At 52.2% G+C, this 25,322-nt stretch overlaps 1 protein-coding gene across 1 annotated transcript in view; it reads right to left on the reverse strand.

The window, feature by feature from the left end:
• CACNA1B (calcium voltage-gated channel subunit alpha1 B) overlaps window positions 1-25,322 on the reverse strand; it is a 197,268-nt gene that overhangs the window by 125,629 nt on the left and 46,317 nt on the right. Inside the window, exons 6-10 of the mRNA XM_062206823.1 lie at window positions 24,003-24,193; window positions 10,061-10,164; window positions 7,404-7,519; window positions 6,798-6,854; window positions 6,053-6,145 (exon numbers count right to left, since the gene is read on the reverse strand). Coding sequence (XP_062062807.1) covers window positions 6,053-6,145; window positions 6,798-6,854; window positions 7,404-7,519; window positions 10,061-10,164; window positions 24,003-24,193 — 561 coding nt within the window. The remainder of the gene's footprint in view (window positions 1-6,052; window positions 6,146-6,797; window positions 6,855-7,403; window positions 7,520-10,060; window positions 10,165-24,002; window positions 24,194-25,322) is intronic.

A 25,322-nucleotide genomic window follows, 5' to 3' on the forward strand; every position in this document is an offset into this window, starting at 1 on the left:
GCCCCACAGAGTCCTTTAAGCCCCTCAACTGTCCCTCAACACACTCTGCAAGGATGGCAGAGGAGCGGGGCCAGCAACCGGTGTGACCTGGTAGAGGGGACCCCATGTGGCACAGGAGCAGGGCCAACACCCCCAGGTGTGGCCTGGTGGAGGGGACCCCGTGTGGCACAGGAGCAGGGCCAACACCCCCAGGTGTGGCCTGGTGGAGGGGACCCCGTGTGGCACAGGAGCAGGGCCAACACCCCCAGGTGTGGCCTGGTGGAGGGGACCCCGTGTGGCACAGGAGCAGGGCCAACACCCCCAGGTGTGGCCTGGTGGAGGGGACCCCGTGTGGCACAGGAGCAGGGCCAACACCCCCAGGTGTGGCCTGGTGGAGGGGACCCCGTGTGGCACAGGAGCAGGGCCAACACCCCCAGGTGTGGCCTGGTGGAGGGGACCCCGTGTGGCACAGGAGCAGGGCCAACACCCCCAGGTGTGGCCTGGTGGAGGGACCCTGTGGACAGCTGCTGTATCCACTCCCACTGCAGGGCAGTAACACAGGGAACCGAGGGCAGACCTGCCGGCATCCTCAGGTGCACAGAAGCCGCAGGGCCTGCCTGGTTCATCACCAGGCCAGACCAGTATTCCTCCCTAGGAATTCCAGGATTCTGGGCCATCCTGGGCCCTGGGTCTCTGGGAAGGGTACAAAGGTCACCGAGGACTGCCCTTCTCAGAAAGCACAGCTCCAGCCCCAGCTGTAGGAGATCGACAGTCGGTGCTGGAATAGGTCCCAGCCAGAATCACTGCTTCGGTGCGGAAATTCTGAGAAATAGGAACTTTCTCTTTTCCATTTTCTGCATTCTCCAGATTTAACTTAATCAGCATATATTTTTTATGATAAAAAAGACTACTTCAAGAAAAAAAGATAAATTTCATGGAGCTAGGAAGAAATTAGGAATTAAGTTAGCCTAAGAATTAAGAATTAATTGCAATGAAAATGATGCATGATGCACACAAATGCTTGGGTTTCTTTCAACTGTGAGGAAGGATTCACTGGTTGATAGAAAGCCTTTGCAGGGCTGGCGCTGTGGCGCAGCAGGTTAACACCCTGGCCTGAAGCACCGGCATCCCACATGGGCGCCAGTTCGAGACCTGGCTGCTCCACTTCCAATCCAGCTCTCTGCTATGGCCTGGGAAAGCAGCAGAAGATGGCCCAAGTCCTTGGGCCCCTGCACCCACATGGGAGACCTGGAAGAAGCTCCTGGCTTCGGATTGGTGCAGCTCCAGCCATTGTGGCCATCTAGGGAGTGAACCAGAGGAGGGAAGACCTCTCTGCCTCTCCTCTCTCTGTGTAACCCTTTCAAATAAATAAATCTTAAAAAAAAAAAAAAAAGAAAGCCTTTGCCAGGAGATGGTTCACACACTTGGACCCTGCACCCACACGGGAGACCCTGATAGAGCTCCTGGCTCCTGATGTAGGCCTGGCCCAACCCAGGCCGCTGGGGGCATTTGGGGAAGTGAGCCAATGGATGGAAGATTCTCTCTCTCTCTCTCTCTCTCTCTCTCTCTCCCTTCCACCCTCCCTCCCTCCTTCCCATCCTCCCTCTTTCCCTCTCTCTCTCCATCTTTCAAATAAATACAGAAATCCTTTTTTTTTTTAAGTTCATGGAAAATAGAATCAAAAGATAAGGATCTTTTAGCAAAAAAAAAACTTCTGAAGCCCATGTCTAGTTTTCTCATAACACGCACTTTTCTGTGAGCACTGTGGAGAAAGGGAGACCATTACACAGGCTTAGGAAAAGGACAGTCACCACAATCTACAGAAACACTATGATGACGAAGAAAAGCTGAACTAGAGGGAAGGAAAGGTACCAGGCTAACACAAGCTGAAAACAAAAACCAGCGAGGGCAGGGAGCAGCAGCAGGAGCGGCATTTGTGTCAGATGGCAGTGCCATCCAGGGGAGGAAGCAGGGACACACAGGAGGTGTTGTGTGCTGAGTGACCCACAGTCTGTGAAGAAGACACACAGTCACCCATTTTCTATTGATCAAATGGCTACACACACAAAGGCCACTAAAAGCACATGAGGAATCCATCAACTACAGTGAGGTGTCAATGTTCAGGCACCTGTTAGAACTGAACAGCTCCGGCAGGCAAGAAGCAGACACTCGTCTGATGGGAACACAGGCACTCACAATGCGGGGTCTCAGCTACTGGGATGCACTGCTTTGCTGATGCTGACAAGACTCCTACAATCAGCCATGAAGTAATTTGAACTCGAAAAGGCCACAATTCGCAATTACTATCTGATAAAATTAGAGATAAGATGATGATTAAAATATCTTAACAGTTTCTGTAAATTAAGAAGCACACTCTTGGAGAGAGCGTTGTAGGGCAGTGAGCTGAAGCACTGGTATCCCCTGTGAGAGCACAGCTTTGAGTCCCAGCTATTCCAATGTAGCTCCCTGCTAATGCGCCTGAGAAGGCTAGAGATGGTCTGAGTCCTTGGGCCCCTGCACCTGCACACCCACGCTGGACCTGGCTCCTACTGGGTCTCCTGCACCCATCCCAGGCCCCATGCAACTCACACTGGACCTGGCTCCCGCTGGGTCTCCTGCACCCATCCCAGGCCCCATGCAACTCACACTGGACCTGGCTCCCGCTGGGTCTCCTGCACCCTTCCCAGGCCCCATGCAACTCACACAGGACCTGGCTTCTGCTGGGTCTCCTGCACCCATCCCAGGCTCCACACTTCCCACACTGGACCTGGCTCCCGCTAGGTCTCCTGCACCCTTCCCAGGCCCCATGCAACTCACACTGGACCTGGCTTCTGCTGGGTCTCCTGCACCCATCCCAGGCTCCACACTTCCCACACTGGACCTGGCTCCCGCTAGGTCTCCTGCACCCTTCCCAGGCCCCATGCAACTCACACTGGACCTGGCTCCCGCTGGGTCTCCTGCACCCATCCCAGGCCCCATGCAACTCACACTGGACCTGGCTTCTGCTGGGTCTCCTGCACCCATCCCAGGCCCCACACTCCCCACACTGGACCTGGCTCCCGCTGGGTCTCCTGCACCCATCCCAGGCCCCACACTCCCCACACTGGACCTGGCTCCCGCTGGGTCTCCTGCACCCATCCCAGGCCCCACGCACTCCATGCTGGACCTAGGCATCAGTGCCCACAGTCACTCTTCCCTGCAGTCCAGTCTTCCCAGGCAGCTCTTCTCTGTCCTGGATGCTCAGACCAAAATCTGTGATGTGGTCCTAATGTCCCTCTCTTTCTCTCACCCATGTCCAGCTAACTGATCAGCAAATCTTCAAAGTACACCCATAATGCAACCCTTTCACATCACCTTCCCTGCTACCTCCAAGTGCACACCACTGTCACGGGTCTTTCAGCAGCCCCTGCTCTGGCCTTCTGAACCCAGCCAGGGCCGCCTGGAATCCTTGCCTGGACCCAGACCATCACAGCCCTCTGTCCCCTCCTGCTGCCCCAGGTCACACCTGCCAGGTGTACTCCTGCCATGGATCTCTCTCCCAGGTGTCCCACTGGCTGGGTTCCCACTTCCTCTAGCTCTCCACGGAGGGGCAGTCTTCTTCCTTAGCCATCCCTGGCCATTCTGTGTGCAAGGCCAGCACTTGCAGGCCCTGAGCACCTAGTGTTGGGACACACTGTGTATCAGTGTACCTAATTTGCTGCCTGATGCTTCCACTGGAATGGAAACTCCAGAAGCTAAAGGACCTTCACTGCTTAGTTCAAAGTCGTAGCTTCAGTGTCTCAAGCAGTTCAGTCACTGCCACTTAATACACATTTGTTGAGTGAATGAACACAGAAATGATGGAATACAGAAGAGTTTTTAAGAGAATACTACACACAGCTCAAAAAAATGTTTGAATACTCAGAGAAAATGGAATATTTCCTGACAAAGCATAGATTACAAAACTCGCCCATATTCTTTTTTTCTTGGATTCTATGGAGTCATAGTTTCACCTTACTTACTAAGACCAGGCCATTGAAAAAGACTTTTTAAAGCTCTTTAACTCACCTCACAAAATCAGGACAAAAATTCTATGTGAAACAGAAACAGGAGAACACTCACAGGAAAAATTTTTAAAAATTACACTGAGGTGACAAAGGACTCAAATCTATAAAATACACCGGCCTCTTGTGATTGACAAGACCAATATGAACGACTGCACAGAAAAGTGGATGAGGTATCTGGACATGCCACGGAACAAATCCAATGGGAAACAGACTTTGGAAGAGGCAGAGAGCGAGACAAGAATGACAAGCACAGGGAAACATCCGCAGGAGCTGCAGCGTCCACTGGGGCCAGAGACAAACATCTTCTTGCACTGTCACTGGAAACTCTGAGAAGCCCCAAAGCATGCGCGTGTGTGTGTGTGCTGTGTGTGCCTGTGTGTCCATGTAGGAGGTGCCAGTGTGACAAGGGACTCAAAGTTCGATAGGTTATTTTGCTTGGTTGTTTTAAAACAAGGCCTATTCTTCATAAAATTAAATGTTAGCTTGTAACTGGCCCATTTCTAGCTTCTGTACCTCTGCTTGCTTGATAATTGTCAAGGCCACTAGACTGTGGTTTCTCCTGTTTACTCCCGGCTGCAGACACAGGAAAGCACAGGTGGCGTCAAGGTTACAAAAAAACCTGGCGAATTAGCTAACTGCTTCTTGCTTCTGTTTGCCTGCTTTCTGCTCGCACAGGCTCACACGCACAATCAAATGTCTGACAAAAAGTAGGTTCTGCCTTTAAAAAGCCCCACCACTGCAACTCAGGGCTGTCTTCTCCAGACCTGCTCTAGGCAGTCGCCAGCTGGCTAAGACAGACTCCCAATTTGACTTCAAAAGTCTTGCTGTGTTTTAATCCATGCACCCCACAACACCAGGTGTGCATGTACATCAGTTGGGGATAGCATAGGAGCATGTGTGTACATGGGGGGATGTGGGGAGTCTGTGTGTGCATGCATGTGTGTGTAGGTATGCTGAGTGTGTAGGTGTGTGCTGCATGAGGGGCTTGGAGGTGTGGGGATATGTGTGCCTGTGTATGCACATGTAGGGGTGTGCAGGCACATATGTGTACACAGGAGGATGTAGGGGGTCTGTGTGCATGTATGTATGTGGGGAGTGTGGTGTGTGTGGGGTGTGTGCATGTGTGTACCCATATTTGGGCATGTTCAAGGCGGAGTGCTGTGTATGTGGCTTCATTAGTGTGCTGTCTCATCAATGAAACAGATCTTAGGACAGTAAGGAATTCAAGACTGCATTGGAGGGGCTGGTACTATGATGTAGCAGGTAAAGCCACCACCTGCAGTGCCAGCATCCCATAAGGGCGCTGGTTCGAGTCCTGGCTGCTCCACTTCCAATCCAGCCCTCTGCTAATGGCCCAGGAAAGCAGTGGAAGATGGCCCAACTCCTTGGCCCCTGCACCTGCATGGGAGACCCAGAGGAAGTTCCTGGCTCCTGGCTTCAGATAGGCCCAGCTCCAGCCACTGCAGTCAATTGGGGAGTGAACCAGTAGATGGAAGAGCTCTCCCTCTCTGCCTCTCCTTCTCTCTCTCTGCAACTCTGACTTTCAAATAAATAAATAAATCTTTAAAAGAAAAAAAAAAGATTGGATTGGACCCAAGACCTTGCCATGAACAGTGGTCTGCCCAGTTCCATGCCTCCCCCACCCAGCTGAGGCATAGGCTGAGGAATAGGCCATGGTGGAGAGCAACCTGGACACTCAGGTGCTAAGGGGACTAAACAGCTGTGGGGGTAAATTCCCCAGGATTTCCTTTTCACAGTGGGGGAAGCAGGGGACGAGGTGAGGGCCTCCGAGGCATAGCCCAGGGAAGGTGGGGGATGTGGCCAGAAACCTCTGCTCCTTACAGGACTGTGTGAAGGTCTGGCCTCCAGATATGACCAGGGCTCTATGCCCCCGTGGGAGTCAGCAAGGCCCGTGAGACGAAGGAGCAGGCACTGGGGCACGAAGACAGCCCTGCTGCAGCTGGTGTTGGGAGGGGCCAGTGCACACTGGGTCCAGGGCCAGGCTACGCAAAGCCAAGGGTACTCACCGGGAGCACAGAGGCCTGTGAGCCGGCCCTCCCCCTCCTCGGCCTGGATCAGGTCGCTTCTGCTCTTCTTGGCAGCTGCTCTCTTCAACACTGCTTTAAGCAGAGCAGGGGATGCTGTGAGTGACCTGCGTGGGCTTAGCCTCCCCACAAGTGGCCACCCCTGGCCGCTGTCTGAGCTGAGGCTGAGGCAGGACGTCCCCAGCCCTGGGACCCCCTCAGTCCCAGGACAAAGAACAAGGAAGTTCTGAAGGTGGGTGGTCACTTTCCCTTCCCTCCACAGTGAGGTCAGTGGAGAGGCCTGGCCACCAGGGAGACCAGGAGCAGCCATCTGGAGCAAGGAAGGGCTGCCAAGGGCCCAGTGCAGAGCTGCTCAGAGCATGGGGGCCACCGAGTAGCAGCAGCTGTGGCCCTGCTGCCTGGCGCTCACCTGAGCAGTGGGTGTGGAGAGAGGGCCTTCCTGCTGCTATGGCCTCACCCCCGCCTCAGTGGCCCCTGGTGGTACCAGGGTCTTCCCATGGCCCTTGGGAGCAGCAGCCCACACCCTGGGACACAGTGTGGTTTCAACCTGCAGCTTTAAGACCGCAGAAGCAGCACCATCCACAGAACCTGCTCAGGTGATGACGTCAGACTGCGGCCTCAGGTCTGTCACGTGACAGAGGTGCAGGCACCCAGCCCAGAGAACACACCACAGTCCACCAGCCAGCCACGCTCTCCCAGCACCAGGAGGGCAACCAGAGCCACCTACCATCCAGAGGGGACTTCTCCTCTGCGTTCCTGTCCTCCTCAGCCAGCATGACTTCCTCTGCAAGGGGAAACAGCCTTGGTCAGAGCCCTCCCACCCCCAGCCCCAGCAGAAGACCCTGCCATGGCCTTCTCAGCCCTTACACTTCCAGGACACAGCAGGGCCTGACCCAGACCACAGTCCACAGACAGGGCCCAGCTGCCTCGAGTCTGTCTTGTGTCCCTAGCAACACCTGCCCCTGCCCCACAGGTGGCTGCCTCTCAGGGGAGTCCTTGTGAAGCCTCACGAGGCAGGAACAAGTACCCCACCTGGCAGACAGGGCCTGGACCCAGGGAGAGACCCAGGTCAAGGGCAGGTCAAGGGCACAGTACTTGAGTCCAAATGGCAGAGCCCAGCTTCAGCAGCACCTTGGCCTTTTAATCCCCCATTAGAGAAGCCAGGTCCTCGGAGCCATGTGGTTGCCTGGGGCCAGGCCCCTGGGTAGTCGCAGAGAAACCTTTAGAGCCTCAACTTCCCTCCATCAAACTCCATGCAAAGCAGGGGACCCCAGCTGGCTGCAGAAGGGGCTTGGGGCCAGGAGCTGGGCAGCCCACTCCTACTGGCTCTCACCAGCCTTGAAGATCCACTCCAGGTACCCGTTGAGCTCCCGCTCAATCTGCTGCTGCCGCCGGAGCTTCAGGAAGGCGCGGCGGTTCTCCACTCTCTCGCGCTCCTTAGCAAACTCTCTGGAGGTGCCGGGGATGGACAAGTGAGTCATCAGGAGACCACAGCCCAGAGGTGTGCCACCCCCAGGGGAAGGGGAACCAGAAAAAGGCCAGGGCAGGGAACTCCAGCTCTTCTAGACTGGGCACACGGAGGGCGCTGCTCAGCTCCTACTAAGCTCCTTGCTCCCCAAGACAACCTGCAGCTCACAGAGACATCTCCTTGGTGCTCAGAGGAAGCATTCAAGAGGGCAAAGATGGTTCCAACCCCCACCTACCACAGGCCTAGGCATGTACCCCCATGGGCCAGGACTGCCCTGCTATCTGCTGTCCAGCACACCCACGTCCAGCCCCAACCTCCCAGCCAGAAGAAAGGCATTCCCACACCGTGCATGTGTGTATCTGCAGAGAAGCTTCTCGGCTGGGTGTGGTATTACGGCAGTCCTGACTCCTGACACACACAGCCACAGTGAGAGGGAGTGCATGGGTCTGACCAGGACAGACGCTAAGCCTCTGGCCAATGTGTCCAGGCAACAAGACAGGCCAGCGTCCCACCTAGGCCTGCCACCCTCCTATCTGGGCATCCCACTCCCAAATGTAAAGGCAGGCGGAGTCCACAGTGGCCTCCTGGCCACACCCTGAGACAGGGAGTAATGATACAGCTAGAGCTGTCTTGAGTGCTGCCAACAGAAACTAACCATGGTGTCCAGTCCCTACCACAGGGCAGCTGTTGCTCACACAGGGCTAGCAGCAGGGCCCACCCATCCACTCGCCCTGTCCTTACAGGATGAGAAGGGCCATAAGGGGAACCATCAGCTCCACTTCTCTGGGATGCCAGGAGGACAAGAGCCCCAGAGAGGAGGAAGAATGAGACTGAATCAGCTCCGAGCAGCTCCCTCCTGCAGTTCCTGATAGACATGGTCACACCGAGGCTGGACCAGCTCCCAGAACCAGCATCCACCCCAGGCAGGGCATGCACAGGAGTGCCGGCCCTGGATCTCAGGACCAGAAGAGAACCCAGGGGTCCCTCTGCTGGGTCTGGACACCTGAGGGAGGGCTCAGCTGGGCTAACAGGGAAATCACCCCCATTCCCTCTCCCAGAGGGCAGAGTGCCTACAGGTGGGAAAGCAGCTGGGAAGATGCATCACCCCCACCCCCCCACATATATAGCTCTGCCCTCTGCCTCCCCTCCCACCTCCAGCCCTGCCTGTATGCTCGGCACAGGAAGAGGCACGTGCTGCTCTGTCCCAGAAACCCCTGGTGTTCCCGCCACTCTCCCACAGTGCAGTATGCTCATCACAAAGCCCACACTCCCCACAAGCCTGGTCGCTGCCAGTGCCCGCTGGTCCCTGAGCTCTCTTTCTGCACTGTACCCTTAGCCCCGCAGCCCACGTGCCACCCTCTGCTCTGTGGACCCTGCACCAGCTTTCTCAGCCTGGATCATTCCTAGACCCTCTCTGGCTCTCAACTGAGAAACCCCTTCCCCAGGTGCCTTCTTGGAGCCCCAGCTTTCCCTGGCTTCCCCACCAGACTGGCCCCTGTGCTGCGGGCTTCTGAGGCCCCTGTGGAGGTTCTAAGAACGACCTGAGGAGACAACCCTGTCCTCAAGGCAGAGGACCGAGGCTAAGGATGCGTCTCCGAGCCAGAGCCCCTGGCTGCCGTCTCTGCACGCCTGCTGCTCAGGCTTGCAGGTCAGCTGCCTCTGGAGTGCACCGGGCTCTTCCCATGCTGCGTCCAGAGTCCTAACCTGAGCAGCGGTCTCGAGGGTGGAAGAATGAGATTTTTTCTTCCCACCTTGCACAGAGTCTGATGCTTGGCTGGGGCACAGAGACAGGCCAGGCCCAACACCCTCCACCTCCTTCCCTAGGTAAGGGCGGCGGCCCCAGAGCAGGCCATAGAAGCCTGTCTCATCTCACTCCAGTGAGAGGGTAGGAAGCACCTCTGCCCAGGAGAGACTCCCAGCCCTGTGCCCTTTGTGTCCTCTCCTGGAGGAGCTCACACAAAGAGGCGATCAGAGGGGAGGGGGCAATGACAGGGGTCCAGGCTGCAGCTGAGATACAGAGGCCACATGTGTGGCCACTGTGACAGAGAGGCTCTGTACTCATTGAGGCTGCCTGGAAGCCCCAAAACAGACCACACCAGAGGACACACGGCACAGACAACACCAGGTGAGACACAGCACAAACCACACCAGGGGACACACGGCACAGACCACACCAGGGGAGACACAGCACAGACCACACCAGGGGAAACACAGCACAGACCACACCAGTGGAGACAGGGCACAGACCACACCAAGGGAGACGCGGCACAGACCACACCAGGGGAGACACGGCAGCAGCCCTTCCCCACAACAGAGCCAGAGCTTGATACATATGGGTAAGGAGGTGGGGGATGGTCAAGGGACAGAGCAAGAGAGGCCCAGGATGCTGGCAGTCACTTCCACAGAGGGTTATCCACGGGACCAGGTGCCCTCCCCACTGTGACCAGGTCCAGCTCCACTGCCCATTCCCCTTAGCCTGAGAAGACAGAGGGGCACCTGCACAAGCCCTGTGTGCCTCTTACCCTGAGAGCACACCCAGCACCAGGTTGAGCATGAAGAAGGAGCCGATGATGATGAGAGGGATGAAGTAGAGCCAGTTCCATGTGTTGCCGGCTGCATCGTTTGTCTGGAAGGAGGAAAGAGGAAGTGAAGACAGGTAGACAAAGCACACAGCCTTGGCCACAGCAGTGCCCCCGCCCACATTAGTCCTCTCTCTCAGAAGGAGCCTGCCCAGAGGGAGGGGCCCAGGCCCAGGGGTCCAGGCAGGACCCATGATCAGACCTGCCCTTGCCTGGCAGAGCTCTCTCCAGGCTGCAGCTCCCAGGGGAGAGGGAATATTGAGCCCTCCCAGGCACTGCCCTGCAATGCCAGAAGGCAGGGAGCCCAGGGAGCCACAGGCTGCTCAGGATGCCCCCTTGGTAGGGTGTCCATGGCCTCCCCAGGCTGCCAGGTACCCCTGGGGAGAGTGTCCACAGCCTCCCCAGGCTGCTGGGAGCCCCGGATAGGGCACCCACAGCCTCCCCAGGCTGCCAGGTGCCCCTGGGTAGCTCAGACATTTCCTCCCGAATGCAGCCCCTCAGGAGCTCTGTGCCTGACCATGGCACACAGCAACAGTGAGCCTCCACGCTGCATCCCCCCAAGCTCCATGGGGACAGTTCTCACCATACGCCCAGCCCAACACAGAACCAGCACTGGGGCATGACCTGAGTACAGAGAAGACCCAACTGGGCCTGTAGTTTGGTGCAGCAGGTTAAGCTGCCATCTGCAGTGCCAGCATCCCAAATGGGAGCCAGTTTGCAGGAGACTTAAGACAGAGCAGAAGCCCAGCCAGAGGAAGGGCACCAGTTACAGTCCCAGCTGCTCCACTTCCCATCCAGCTCCCTACTAATGTAGCTGGGAAAGCAATGGAAGATGGACCAAGTGCCCAGGCCCCTACACCCATGTGGGAGACCCGGAGGAAGCTCCTGGCTCCTGTTTTGGCCTGGCCCAGCCCTGGTTGTTGTGTTCATTTACAGAGCAAACCAGTAGATGGAAGAGCTCTCTCCTTTCGTCTGTCTCTCTCTTGCTCTCCCTCTCTTGCTATTAACTGACTTTCAAATAAATAAATAAATCTTAAAAAGAAGAAGGACCAGCAAAGGCCACCTCCCCAGATAGCACAGCCCACAGAAGGGTGAGCTCCTCCAAGTCCCATTTAACCACACAGCTGCTGCTTGGTTTTTACGGGTCTCTGGCCTTAGGCTTGGGTTAAGAGAGGGTGGAGAGCAGCTTTCCCCATGTAAGTCCAGTGCTAGAGGTGAACTGGAAGGAAATGGGCACAGGCAGTGGGGGACCAGCTGGGCGTCTGCTCCTCACTTCAGAGGCCGTTTAAAGCCATAGGCCAAGGCCCCGGCAGGACAGAGGCTGGAGGAGAGCTGGGCCCTGACTGAGGTGCTGTTGTTAAGGCTCCAGGATTCCTGTGTCTGCCAGCCCGGACAGGATTTACAGACTCTGCCCTGGAAAGTCCTGAGTTCCCCAGACAGCTTGTGACTTCCAACCCCTAGGCAGTTCCAGGCTGGCCAACAAGATCTGGCACATAGCCTGAAACTGACATTCAAAATCACACCTCTACCTGAAACTTGTGTTTCCAGAGCACACTTTCACATAGACGTACATGCAACAGGGGCCTGCAGACCAGGTGGCCAACACTGCCACCAACCTGCCTCAGAACCTGCCTGCCCTCCTGGGAAAAAGAGGAGAGGCCACTGCTGCAGGCTTGGCGTCTCCCCCAGTATCCCCTCCCCCACAACCCCACCTTTTCAGCACCCAGGTCATTCTGGCTGAGAAACAAAAAAGAATCACTGACGATGGAAAGGAAGAAAGAACAATGGAAAGAGAAAGAGAAAGAGAAAAAAGAAAAGAAAAAGGGTAAATAGACATTCTTTCCCCTTTTGAGTTTTCTAAATTTTGTTTGATAATTTTAGCATAGGTCATACATGTGGCGCAGCAGGTGAGGTCCCCGCCTACAGTGCCAGCATCCTATATGGGTGCTGGTTCAAGTTCCTGCTGCTGCACTTCCAATCCAGCTCCCTGCTATGGCCTGGGAAAGCAGTTTAAGATGGTCCAAGTGCTTGGGCCCCTGCACCCACATGGGAGACCCGGAAGAAGTTCCTGGCTCCCGGCTTCAGATCAGCTCAGCTCCAGCCGTTGCAATCATTTGGGAAGAGGGAACCGGCAGATGGAAGACCTCTCTCTCTCTCTCCCTGCCTCTATCTCTCTATGTAACTCTTTCAAATAAATAAAATAAAATAATTGAAGCAAAACAAAAACAAAAACCACTATCTATTCTGACCGTAAAAGGCCGTACAGGAAAGGTTTAAGGTGATTTGTCGTAAAAGGGAAGGGTAGAGAGCTGTGAAGATGAGGTTTACGTAATGCCTTGGATGAGTCCTGTGATGGCCCCAGGACAAGTTATGTGTATGCAATGCTGGAGCAAGCCACTGGGAGAGAACACCATAGTGCACTCACGCACACAGACAAATCAAAACGGAATTCCGAAAGAAGTTCCAGCAATACACAGGAAGGGGAGGGGGACACCCAGATATTAAAATAAAACAAAAGAAAACCACAACTCAGAGGGAAAAAATAGAAAACAAAAAATAAAACGGCAGACTTGAGCCGTTTACACATTTCAATAGTTGTAAGAAATGTAAATTGTCTTAATACAGCAATTAAAATAAAAAGATTGGCAAAGTGGACTTAAAAACATTGATTGACCTACCTGCTGTCTGTAAGAAACTGAATCCCAATACAACAACTCAGGCATGTTGAAAGTAAAGTACTGGAAAGTATAAATCATGCAAATGTTAATCAAATGAAAGCTAGACTGCTATATTGTGGTGGAGGTCTCTGTCTTTTGATTAGACTTGTTTCTAACTGACATGACTGAAGCTGTGGTAGAGGCCTTCCCAACGTCAGAAGAAGAAAAAGGGAGGCATCTGTCCTGGTTTGGAGGACCTGCCACGGATGGCAGCAGGGGAGCCTGATCAACCTCCCAGAGTTGCCCTAGTAATCTTATAAGATGCCGGAGCGCCAAGACAAAACCCCAACACTCAGGTATTGGGCATGGGCTGGTGGCCCCAGGGCTCTCAGCTATGACCAGCAGAGTAGAGCTTGGCAGGGGGCAGGCAGATTCTGGGTGGCCTGAAGGCCACACTGGGGCCAGGGCCCTGCAAGGGGTAGGGCATGAGCAAAGCTGGCTCTGTGCATTCATGGGATCTGTAAAGAAAACTGCTATCAGCCGCTTCCAGTGAGTGTCCTGACATCTGGGGTGTGGCGCATATCAGCAGGTGGGAGGGCAGAGGCAGGAAGCTGGGGGAGGTGGAGTCCTCCCTGCTCTTGGGGCTTCTTTGGGGTTCCCATCTGTCCCTGTGCTGAGTTTTCACAGATGCTCTCTTCAATGACTGTCATGGCCTCCTGCATGAGGTCAGGTTGGTCTTTCAGAGCTGGAAGCCCGTGCCCAAAGAGCTTTGGTGACAAGGCACTGTTCGCAGGGGTGGTGAAACAGGTTCTTGTCTCCATGCAAAAAAAGAGAGTTCTGATGTAAGAAAACAGTGGTAAATGAAAAAATAACACCTGGCAGGGCAGGTAAAATAGGTTACTGCCTCTGCACAAAAAAAGAGTTCTGATGTAAGACAGAGAACAAGGGTACATGGTTTAGTGGGAAACATGTAAACAAAAGTACATGGTTGGCCGGCGCCGTGGCTTAACAGGCTAATCCTCCACCTTGCGGTGCCGGCACACCGGATTCTAGTCCCGGTCGGGGCACCGATCCTGTCCCGGTTGCCCCTCTTCCAGGCCAGCTCTCTGCTGTGGCCAGGGAGTGCAGTGGAGGATGGCCCAAGTTCTTGGGCCCTGCACGCGCATGGGAGACCAGGATAGGCACCTGGCTCCTGCCATCGGACCAGCGCGGTGCGCCGGCCGCAGCAGCCATTGGAGGGTGAACCAACGGCAAAAAGGAAGACCTTTCTCTCTGTCTCCCTCTACTGTCCACTCTGCCTGTCAAAAAAAAAAAAAAAGAATATAGTGATTCTTCCCACCACACCCACCCTCCCACTCATACTCCCACCCCTCCTCCTCTTCCCTCTCTTAAAAAAAAAAAAGTACATGGTTTAATGGGAAAAAAATACACCCAGGCATATCAAAGGGCTGAGAGCTGAGCACACAGCCTGCATTCAGACTGGGGCTTATAAGGGAACGAGTCCAGTTCTTCTTGTGGATTCTCCTTCCCCTCCTCCCTTTCCTCTAACACAAAGAGTTTACTGAGTGTGAATTAAATAAAATTCCCTCTAAAATGTTAAAGCAACTACCTCAGCTCAGCTGAGTCTCTGACCTTGGGACTTCTAGTTGGATCCATGAAACTGTCAAATAATAAAGTTGACATTTTTTTCATAACCTAAAATCCATCAGCAGTTTGGTTACAAAACCAAGCTTCTGTTGTGCTTGAATAAGGCCTAAAGGGTTAAGCCCCACTCTCCTCCCCTCTGGCTGTAGCTTCTTTGAAAGAAGAGAGAGGCAGACTAGACTTTTTCTTCTTTGGTTTGTGGTGTTAACTCCACCCCTTCTCTTGGAGTGTAGGAGGAAGATCGCCTGTCTCTCAGCCTGGGGCAGTGACACTCAAAAGTCTCCTAAATGTAAGTTAACAATCTCCAGTGGGCTCCTCGCCTGTGGCACACTCACCCTTGGCCCACGGTCACCTTTGGGACCTGTCTTGCAGCTGCCTGAACACGTGTTTGTTTCAGAAATAGTCCCAGCTATCTGACTGTTGATTAGGTGTCAGCCTAAGATGCTTGTTAGGTGAAAAACTAGGCTCAAATTCGATCTAAAATCTAAAGAGACATACTTGCAACAATCTCACACATAACAATGCCAGGGCAATGACTCTTATGCTAATGTGGTGCAGCTGTAACTGCATAATATAAATCTAAATTACACTGCCTTAAGAAAAAAAAAAAGGTGGTGTTTCATAGCAACATTGCCAGTCTTCCTGAGACTAGATGAAAATTGGTCATTTAATAGATCTCAGGTTGATAGCACTGATTTCCAGTTAGGGTTGTTCTATAAAAAGTAAAATAAAATTCCACATAACTGTAATTTTAACTGTAATTAAGATAGGGTATGATATAATATCAGCATCTTAAGTCATCTGTATGTAATTGCTAAATGTAAATTGGATAAAGGTAAATGAGATAAATGTGTCTAATTGTAAACTTAAGTACTCTTAACAACTTATATTCTATAAAAAACTTTGGATTTGTTGACAAATAGGTTTTCATAAACTGTCTATAAATAAAAACAATTCAAGACTGCTTAAAAGTAACTAAGGTTGAAATTCAGTATGTTCTTTTATTTAAAAAATGTTGTCTTAATTTAGAGATTTTTAAAGGATTATTTCAATGTAAATCAAGAAAATCAGTAGATGGAAAAAAGGTCACATAGTGAAAAAGGTTAAGAGATATTTTAAAAAAAAAAGTCATGGCTTGTAAGAATTACTTTGTCCTAATAGCTTGTTTATTCTAGACTGAAAAGAAAAAGATAAAAAGGTTTAGGTAAGTTGCAAGAGGTGTAAAAATCATAAAAGGTTATAAAAAAGATTTTTTTAGATATAGAAGCTATCAATCTATTTTTCTTTGACATAAAATTAAATCTGATTCTGTTAAAGCAATGAGGCTTTTAAAAACATATATGTTAGTAGATATTTGAAAATAGTCTTCTTGTTTTCTGTTGAGGTAATTTTTCTGTTCTGTCTCAAATTGGGCCATTATCTGCTGCCTCCCAGGGTGTGCACTGACAGGAAGTCGAATCAGAAGCAGAGCAGCCAGGACCTGAAATGACACTTCAGTATGGGATGCCAGCCTCACAAGCTGCCACATAATTCTCTATGCCACAATGCCACCCCATGGGTTTTGATTCAGTTCATTTTTTAAACTGTCTGGATTTTATGTATTATTTCAACTACAGCAACAGGGGGCTGCTATTGTGGCACAGTGGGGTGCCAGTCAGAGAGCTGCTTCACTTCTGATCCAGCTTCCTGCTAAATGCATCTAGGAAGGTGGTGGATAATGATCCAAGTACTTGAACATCATCAAAATAAAAATCTTTTGTACTCCAAATGACAACACTAGGAAAATGAAAAGACAACTCCAGATTGGAAAAAAAAATGAAAATCATACATTTGATAAGAGATCAACATAAAAATAAAGAAACCTTACAGGTCAGTAATGAAAAGAAAACAATTTAAATGGGCAAAAGATATGAATAGATATTTCTCTAAAGATGATATATAAATGGTGAACAAGCACACAAAAGATGCTCACTGTCACATGTCAACAGGAAAATGCAAATCAAAGTCAAATTAGAGACCACTGCACACCCAATAGGATGATTAAAATTGAAAAGGCAACAACAAGTGCTGATGAAAAAGCAGAAAAACTGGAATCATTAGGCCTTGCAGGTGGCACATAAAATGATGCAGCCACTGTGGGAAATAGTTTTATGATTCCTCAAATGGTTAAACTTGGAGTTATCATAGACTCAAGAATCCTACTCTCAATCACATGCCCAAGAGAAATGAAAACATATTCCAGTCAAACACTTGCACATGAACACTTAAAGTGTTTATTATTCATAGTACAGCAAGGGAGAAACATGGGTGGATATTTAGCCTAATGGTTAAGACTTCTGTGTCCCACATCAGAATACCTGGGTTCAATTCCCGGCCCTGGCTCCTGACTCCAGCTTCCTGCTAATGCAAACCCTGAGAGGCAAGTGATGTGTCCCTGTCACCCAGGCTAAAGACCTGGACTGTGTTTCTGGTTCCCACAGCCTGGCTCACTCCAGTCATTGTGGGCATCTGATGAGTGAACCAGCAGTTGGGAAATCTGTCTCTCTCTCTCTCTCTCCCTCTGGAATAAACAAACTATTTTTAAAAGAAAAGGGGAAAGAATCTATCAAATGATAAAATAAAAACAGCAAATATAGTTTATATTTGGTTCATCCACACAACTGAATCGTATTTGACAAAAAAAAGTAAAATACTGAGACTTGGATATAAAAAGTTTGTCTATTGCATGACTGCATTGCTATGAATGTCTAGAAACATTTGAAATAAACACGGTGGTTTCTGGGACTCGGGAAATGACGAATGGGTTTCACCTGTGGCTGAGGAGCACATCCTGAACACATCAAAACTCCCAAGCTCTTTTTAGAGGATTACAGTGAGTGAGTCACATCCCAACCAACGAGAAGCATCTGCAATTCCATTCTGAGTTTATACAAAGAACCAAAAGGCAAGGCCTGGAAGAGAAATTTGGGCACAGCTAGGTTCGTAGCAGCATTGTTCACAAGAGTCAAAACACAGAAGCAACCCAAATGTCCATTGACAGGTGAACGGCTAACAAAATGTGGTATGCACACGCTCACACAGTAGACGACTCATCTGCCTTAAAAAGGAAAGAAATCCTGGGGCTGGCGCTGTGGTGCAGTGGGCTGAGCCTCCACCTACAGCACAGCATCCCACATGGATGCCAGTTTGTGCCCTCCTGGCTGCTCCTCTTCTGATGCAGCTCTCTGCTAGTGCACCTGGGAAAGCAGCATTAGGTGGCCCAAGTGCTTGGGCCCCTGCACCTGTGTGGGAGACCCAGGGGAAGCTCCCAGCTCCTGGCTTCAGATCAGCTCAGCTCTAGCCATTGTGGCCATTTGGGAAGTGAACCAGCAGATGGAAGACTGTTCTGTCTCTCCCTCTCCTTGTCTGTAAATCTACCTCTCAAGCAAATAAATAAAATCTTTTTTAAAGAGGAAAGAAACTCTGTAATAAGCTACAGATGGATAAACGTGGACGGATAGATATTCTGTTAAAGTGAAATGAGCCACTGATAGAAAGACAAATACCATCTGGTTCCACTTCTGTGACACAATTAGTCACAGTCAGGGACAGAGAGCAGAGCAGTGGTTGCCAGGGGCTGGGAGAAGAGGGCCTGGGAGCTCATGTTTAAGGGACAGTCTCCGTTTTACAAGATGAGAAGGGGTATGAAGATGGATGGTGGGAATGGTCACATAACATTGTGAATGGATTTAACACCATTGAACCACACACTTAAAAATGGTTAAGATTATAAATTTTGCTGTTAGTATTTTGTCACAATAAAAAAATCAGGAGAAAAAAGAAGCATATAGGTTAGAAAGGAATAAATAAACCATCTCTCTTTACAAGTGATACATTTATCAATATGGAAAATCGAAGGAATCTACAGAATTCCTCCTGGAACCACTCAGAGAATTCAGCAAGTTCACAGGACACAAGGTCAACAACCAACATCAATTCTATCTCCATATACCAGCAATGAACACATGGACACCGAACCTTAACATGCCATTTCATGATGACATGACATGGCAAAGACTGTTGCCCAGGCACAAGAAGCTGAGCACCACAGGCAAACATCTCGAGGCAGGGCCGGGTGGAAACCTGGACACATGTTCCACCTGGCAGACACTCGGGCCTTTCCCACATCTGGGGCTGGCATTGCGGCACAGCAGATTGACACGCAGCTCCCTGCTAATGGCCTGGGAAGGCAGCAGAAGATGGCCCAAGTACTTGGGCCCCTGCATGGAGTTCCATGCTCTTGGCCATGGCCTGGCCCGGACCTGGCCATTGTAGCCACTTGGGGAATAAACCAAAGGACAGAAGATTCTTTCTCTCTCTCTGTCTCTCTCTCTGTCTCTCCCTCTCTCTCACTATTTCTTTCTCCCTCAGTCTCTATCACTGCTTTTCAAATAAATACAATAAAATCTTTAAAAAGAAATACAGTCACCCACTTCTTACTCCCTTGTATATACTGCTAGTGTCTTCTCTCTTCCTCTCCCCACACCCCTCTGCCTTTCTGTGCCCACCTGGAACAGCCCTCCATTGGAGGTCCTCCCATCTACAGTGCCGGCATCCCATATGGGCACCAGTTTGACACCCAGCTGCTCTACTTCCAACCCACCTCCTTGCTAATGGCCCGGGAAAGCAGCAGAAGGTGGTCCTTTCACCTACATGGGGGAACTGGGTAGAGCTACTGGCTCCTGGCTTCATCCTGGCCCAGCCTTGGCTGTTGCAGCCATCTGGGGAGTGGGCCAGAAAATGAAAGCGCTCTCTCTCTCTCTCTGTAATGCTGACCTTCAAATTTGAAAGGCAAAAGCAGAGAGGCAGAGAGGCAGAGAGAGAGAGAGAGAGAGAGAGAGGTCTTCCATCCACTGGTTCACTTCCCAAATGGCTGCAAAAGCCGGAGCTGGACCAATCCAAAAGTCAGGAGACAGGAGGTTCTTCTAGGTCTCCCCCATGGGTGCAGGGGCCCAAGGACTTGAGTCTTCCTCCACTGCTTTCCCAGGCCAATAACAGGGAGCTGGGTTGGAATTGGATCAGCTGGGACTTGAACTGGCATCCACATGGGATGCCAGCACTGCAGGTGGTGGCTTTACCTGCTACACCACAGCACTGGCTCCTAAATAAATCCTAAAAAAAAAAAAAAAAAAAAAGCACAAAAGTGTATAGCAATTCTATTCATAATGACCCATAGCTGGAAACAACTCATATATCCTTCTATATTTATATATATTTAACAGATGAATGTTTAAACAAACTGCAGGGGCTGGCGCTGTAGCATAGTGGGTAAAGCCACCACCTGTAGTGCTGGCATCCCATATGGAGTTCTGGTTCTAGTCCCAGCTGCTCCACTTCTGATCCAGCTCTCTGCTATGGCCTGGGAAAGCAATAGAAGATGACCCAAGTCCTTGGGCCCTTGCACCCACGTGGGAGACCCAGAAGCAACTCCTGGCTCCTGGCTTCAGATCAGTGCAGCTCCAGCCGTTGCGATCAACTGGGAAGTGAACCAGCAGATTTTATCAGGAGAAGCAGGATAAGGTTACTTGGGACCTTTCCATATTATTTCTCACAACTGCGTAGAATCTACAGTTTTCTCTAAGTTAAAAATTTGATTTGTGAGGGGAGTCATAGGTTAAGCCACCACTTGCAACGCTAGCATCCTATATCATAGCATTGGTTTGAGCCTTTTAAAAAAAAAAAAAGATTTATTTTATTTACTTGAAAGTCAGAGTTACAGAGAAAGAGAGAGAGAGAATCTTTCATCCACTAGTTCACTCCCCAAATGGCTGCAAAGGCTGCCAAAGCCAGGAGCCAGGAGCTGCCCCTGGGTCTCCCATGAAGGTGCAGGGGCCTTGCCCTTGCCAGACGCTATGCTCAGGGTTTCTCGTCCCATTTCAGCATCTGACCCAACAGCTCACTTCCCTGAAACCCAGCATGTGCTGTCAGTCATTCCTAACCTCTCAGAGCCCCACCTCTACCTCCTGAGCTGGCTCCTCCTTTCCTCCAGCATTCGCCAGGGCTCAGTTTTCAGGCTTCTCTATTCCATCTTGGCTCAGTACCCAGTGGATCTCATCTGCTCCCATAATTTTAAACACCACCCATGTGTCGATGGCTTCAAACACACAGCCTCAGCCCTGCTGCCCCTCTGAACTCCCTCCCACACAGCTAACTGCACCCCAACAGCTCCACCTGGATGAAATGGTTACCTGACACTTTACAGAGCCAAAACAGGAGCCGTGAGTCCACCAACACTCCACTGAAACAAAGAGAAGTAGACACCTTGCACCCAACCCTTCCCTCTCAGAGACTGGCACGGCCTTTCCCATGGCTGGAGCCACTTCCCAATTCTCCGTGCTCTCACACTGCACATCTCGTCTGAGAGCAAGTCCCATTTGTGTTACAATCACAACGTAACCTCTCAGGGCCGGCGCTGTGGCACAGCGGGTTAACAGCCGGCCTGAGGCGACGGCATCCCATATGGGCGCTGGTTCAAAACTGGGCTGCTCCACTTTCTATCCAGCTCTCCGCTATGGCCTGGGAAAGCAGCAGAGGATGGCCCAGGTCCTTGGGCCCCTGCACCCACGTGGGAGACACAGAGGAGGCTCGAGGCTCCTAGCTCCTGGCTTCAGATCAGCGCAGCTCTGGCCATTGTGGCCATTTGGGGAGTGAACCAGCGGACGGAGACCTTTCTCTCCGTCTCTCCCTCTCACTCTCTATAAGTCTACCTCTCAAATAAATAAATAAAATCTTTTTAAAAAAATAACCTCTCACCCACACATCTGAGTGCTGCTCATGTAGCTAATATGATGCACAGAGGCAGCACCATGCGTACCCAGCTCCAAACCAATGGTGCTGATCCCTCCTTGTCCTTCTGAAGATGGCCATTGGCCCAACAGATGGGAATCTGCAGACGTCCACAGCTTTTCTAAGGGCTCCTGGCAACAGAAAGTCCTACATCACTTCAAGCTGAAAACGCAGTCCCAATTCAGTAATCCCGAGTGTCCAGCCCCAGCTGGCAATCGAACTGTCCAGCAGGCTCTGCCCAGACAGCACCTGCCCCCAAACCAGCGGCCAGAGCTGGCAGCTTGCAGAGGCAGGCGAAGACGTGGCCCCTTACACCGCCACCCTTCCATCATCCCTCTGTTCTGTCCTCAGCCTGCTGCAGAGCTTGCTGACCTCACCTCTGTCCAAGCAGGGGAGGAGGAGGAGGACAGGCGAGTTCTCCCTGGTGTGGCACTGGCCTGAGGCAGTCTCATCTCTCCAGGCCTGTGGGAACCTACTGCTGACTCACAGCTCACAAAGCCTTATTTGTCCCCACAGACTTTTCCAGACACAGGCAAACCATTTCTCCCTGGCTGGGGGTTCTGCGGCCCTTCTCCACGCACTGCAGTCTCTGGGCAGACGCTCTCTGCTGGAACTCTTGTCCACTCTCCCCTGCCAACAGCTGGGCTGCAAGGTAGGTCCCCTGCTCTCAACTTTGCAAATGCCCTCTTCTGTCTCCCTCCACCCCTGCCGCATGCCAGTAGCTTCTGCCACCAAGGACCCAGGCACCAACAGCTGAAAGGGCCACGGAAGCCCCTCTCAGTGACTTGGAGGTGAGGAGCAGAGACCTATCTCCTCTCCAGTCTCCAAGGACAGACCTCGTGTGCTTAGGGGGAAGGAACGGACTCGGTGCTTCCTAGCCTCTGCCTTACAGCCGGCTGCTGCCCCACATCCCTGTGCCTCAGGCCAACCTTCAAGGCAGCCTCCCAGGGCCTCTGCCAGGCCAGCTCCTAAACCGCACGATTTCCTGCCCCTCGTCCTCCTCAGGTTTCTTCACAGCATTTGCAACTGCCCTAGCCCTTCCAATGGAGGGCCTCTTGCCTGGCCCCTGGTGGCCCAGCCGCAGTATGTCGGGTGCCGCATCTACAGCCCTTCCTCACCAGTACCTCCCGCCCAGGGTCTGGTTCCAGCCCACTGCCTCCCTGGGGGCACAGACTCCCTCCCAGGAAGAGGAGCCGTGTCACCTGTGTCACAATAGCTGCTGGCCGAGCCCAGTGGGCACTGAACTGTAGAAGCTGGTCACAAGCCCTTCATCTGGGTGCAGCTGGCAGGGATGTGGCCAGCCAGGAGCTATTTTTAGGGCCTGTCTTTGTAGAAATTGTTCCTTGATTGGCTACAGGAAGAGAAACCCAGACTCCTCCTCATTGCCTCTGTCTCTCTCCTCATTCCCTTGATCAGACAGGGTCTGTCATCAGAAGAAACACAAGGGGGAGTCCACCTCCATGCATCCTGAGCCAGCTCTTCTTTAACTCTTCCTTGGCCATTAGTCTACTCTCCAAGCTTGCCACGCATTTACCAAACAGCTGCTGAGTTCCTGGCCCCATGAGCAGCCGTGACACAGGGCCCCAGGCTCTCCCTGGCCTCCTGTCTACCCTCATGCTACCAGCACTCACAGGCATGGCTGCTAGGGGCTGAGAGAGAGGCACAGAGTCCAGGCACATGGTCCCACCCTCAGAGCACACAAGGGACAGGCTACTGGTGACAGCAACCTGTGCTCTATCCCTCACCTCACCCCAACGGGACTCAGAATACACCTTCCAGCTGCCCAAAACCTGTGTCACCAGCCATGCCTTCCCAGACATATGGCTCTCATGAGTCTTTCCTCTGTACCTCCCAACGCCCGGAGGTACCAACCTCATTGTTACTGTGCCCTGCGGTGGGGTTGCAAGGAGGTCTCCACATAGAAAACAGATTCAAGTCTGCTCAGCAGCTGATGGCAGAGTCTACCAAGAACAGCCTCAGGTGGAGGTAAAGTGGGAGCAAGGGGGTCCCAGGCAGCCTCAGGGCCTTAGCCACCAAACCCAGACACCACCCTAAACTGCTGAGATAAAAGAGAAAACAGGACCTGGTATACTAGGAGTGATGGAACAAATGGATTGCCCCAGCTTCTGCCCCAAGAATCTCAGCAAAACCAGGGAAGCATTGCTGAGCCTCAGCTCAGGGTAGCCCCAAAGCCCTGCCCTGTCCCTCGCCATCTTCACCAGGCAGCGTGAGACAACAAGAGGGCCAGCAGGCCTCACTGACCCTGAGTGCCTCCAGAAGACCCCCAAGGGAGAGCGGCCGGGGTTAACAGTGAGCTGCTATGGGTCTGCTGGCACTCAGATTGAAGGGCTTCCCCAGACTCAGTGCAACGAGGCTCCTGAGGTGACAAAACACTGGGCATGGGCAAGCCGGGAGTGAGTCCACAGTGAGCATCTGTGACCACAGTGAGCTGTGGTTGGCTTCACCAAAAGCAACAGCAGCATCCTCTCTGGAGTTTTCTTGGGTGAGCTTCGGCACCCAGCCCTCAGTTTCACCTTCATAAGGGAGACCGGAGACGACTCCAGGAAGAGCCAGGTCAAGAGCATGGGTTGAAAGGACCATGGGACCCCTGTGATGGAGCGTCTGGAGGAAGAGGCCTGCATTTCACCCTAGGTGTCAGAGGCCCTTAGATCAGAAGTGGTATCCCGCATGGCGCTCCCAGAGGACCCAGCCAGGAGTTCCAGAGCCCAGCCCAGGCCCAGCACTAGGGTACAACTCACATTGTAGAGGATGTCAGTCCAGCCCTCCATGGTGATGCACTGGAACACGGTCAAGATGGCAAACAGGATGTTGTCAAAGTTGGTGATACCAAAGTTGGGTCCAGCCCAGTACTCCCGGCACTCCGTGTCCCCCTCACAGAGCCGGGCCGGGGCCTCCTTGCCACAGGGGAAGTCACCCACGGGATCTGGGTCTGTAAGGAGGAGAACGAAGCAGACCCTAAGCTCAGAGACACCAAGTTCTCCAACCCCCAGTGGGATGCCTGGGCCGGGCGTCAGGCTCCAACAGACCTCTCCACAATGCCACTTCGCACCTGCACTGGGTCTCTCCTCCTGCCTGCACTCTGCCTCCATCTGAGCTCAGGACCTACCTCTCAGGAACTAGGTCAGCCTCCCTCTGGGTCCTGGAACCTACCTGTCAACACTGAAACACGCTCAGGACTCAGCCATCTGCGAATCAAAACCAGCTCACCCTCATCTGCAGTCCCCCTACCACTGCCACCCAGCCATCCCCTTTTCCTCACAGCCACGTTGCCAGAGCATCCTCCTGACAGCAGATCTAGCTGTCACTCAGGAGCCAGTACCCAGAGCTTGTCAGGCAGGAGGACAAGCCAGCCCAGCCTGTGCCCAGAGCATGGCCACGACCTCCTGGCCCCTGCAGAATGGAGCCCCTCTGCTGATATGCAGCCAGGGGCCACTCAGAGAGGAGTCAAGAGATGCAGAAAACCACTGCAGGCCTCCAGGACCAGACAGCAAGCAGCACATGCTGCCCTCCTTCCCGCCCAAACCCACAAGGCAGGAAAACACACTGTAAAAACTGTGTGCCAGCACATGGAAATCCCACCTGTCCACACATGGCAGGCTTTAAGGGGTCACTAGGATGGAAAGCACGTATTCTGAGGTTTAGAAGGCAAAACTGACCACACGCGTTTATTCCTCCCTCTCCAGAAGGTTGTAGGGAAGACCAGGAAGTCGCTGTCTACGTGGAGACAGCAGCAGGCTCTGAAAGTGAAAGCACTTCTACGTCACCCTGACTCCTGACAGGGCTCTCCTCTTCCTGGCCATGCTACCAACACCACACAGACTGCAGGTGAAGGCGGGTCTCTTGTCTTCTTAGCTTGAAAGGGAAAGATCTCAAGACTTAGAATGAAGTATGAGGTCTGCAGGAGATTTTAGAGAATTTAAGAAAATATCTTTTTACTTACAGTCTGATTCATGTTTTTAAAAATCATAAATGACTTAAATTTTGGTAAAGGCTTTTTCGGCACCTAAGAGACGATCGTGTAGGTTTTCTCCTTGATGTGTCTGCAGCTCAGACCCGAG

The sequence above is a fragment of the Lepus europaeus genome, chromosome 12 (genome assembly GCF_033115175.1).
Source record: "Lepus europaeus isolate LE1 chromosome 12, mLepTim1.pri, whole genome shotgun sequence".
NCBI classification, from domain to species: Eukaryota; Metazoa; Chordata; class Mammalia; order Lagomorpha; family Leporidae; genus Lepus; species Lepus europaeus.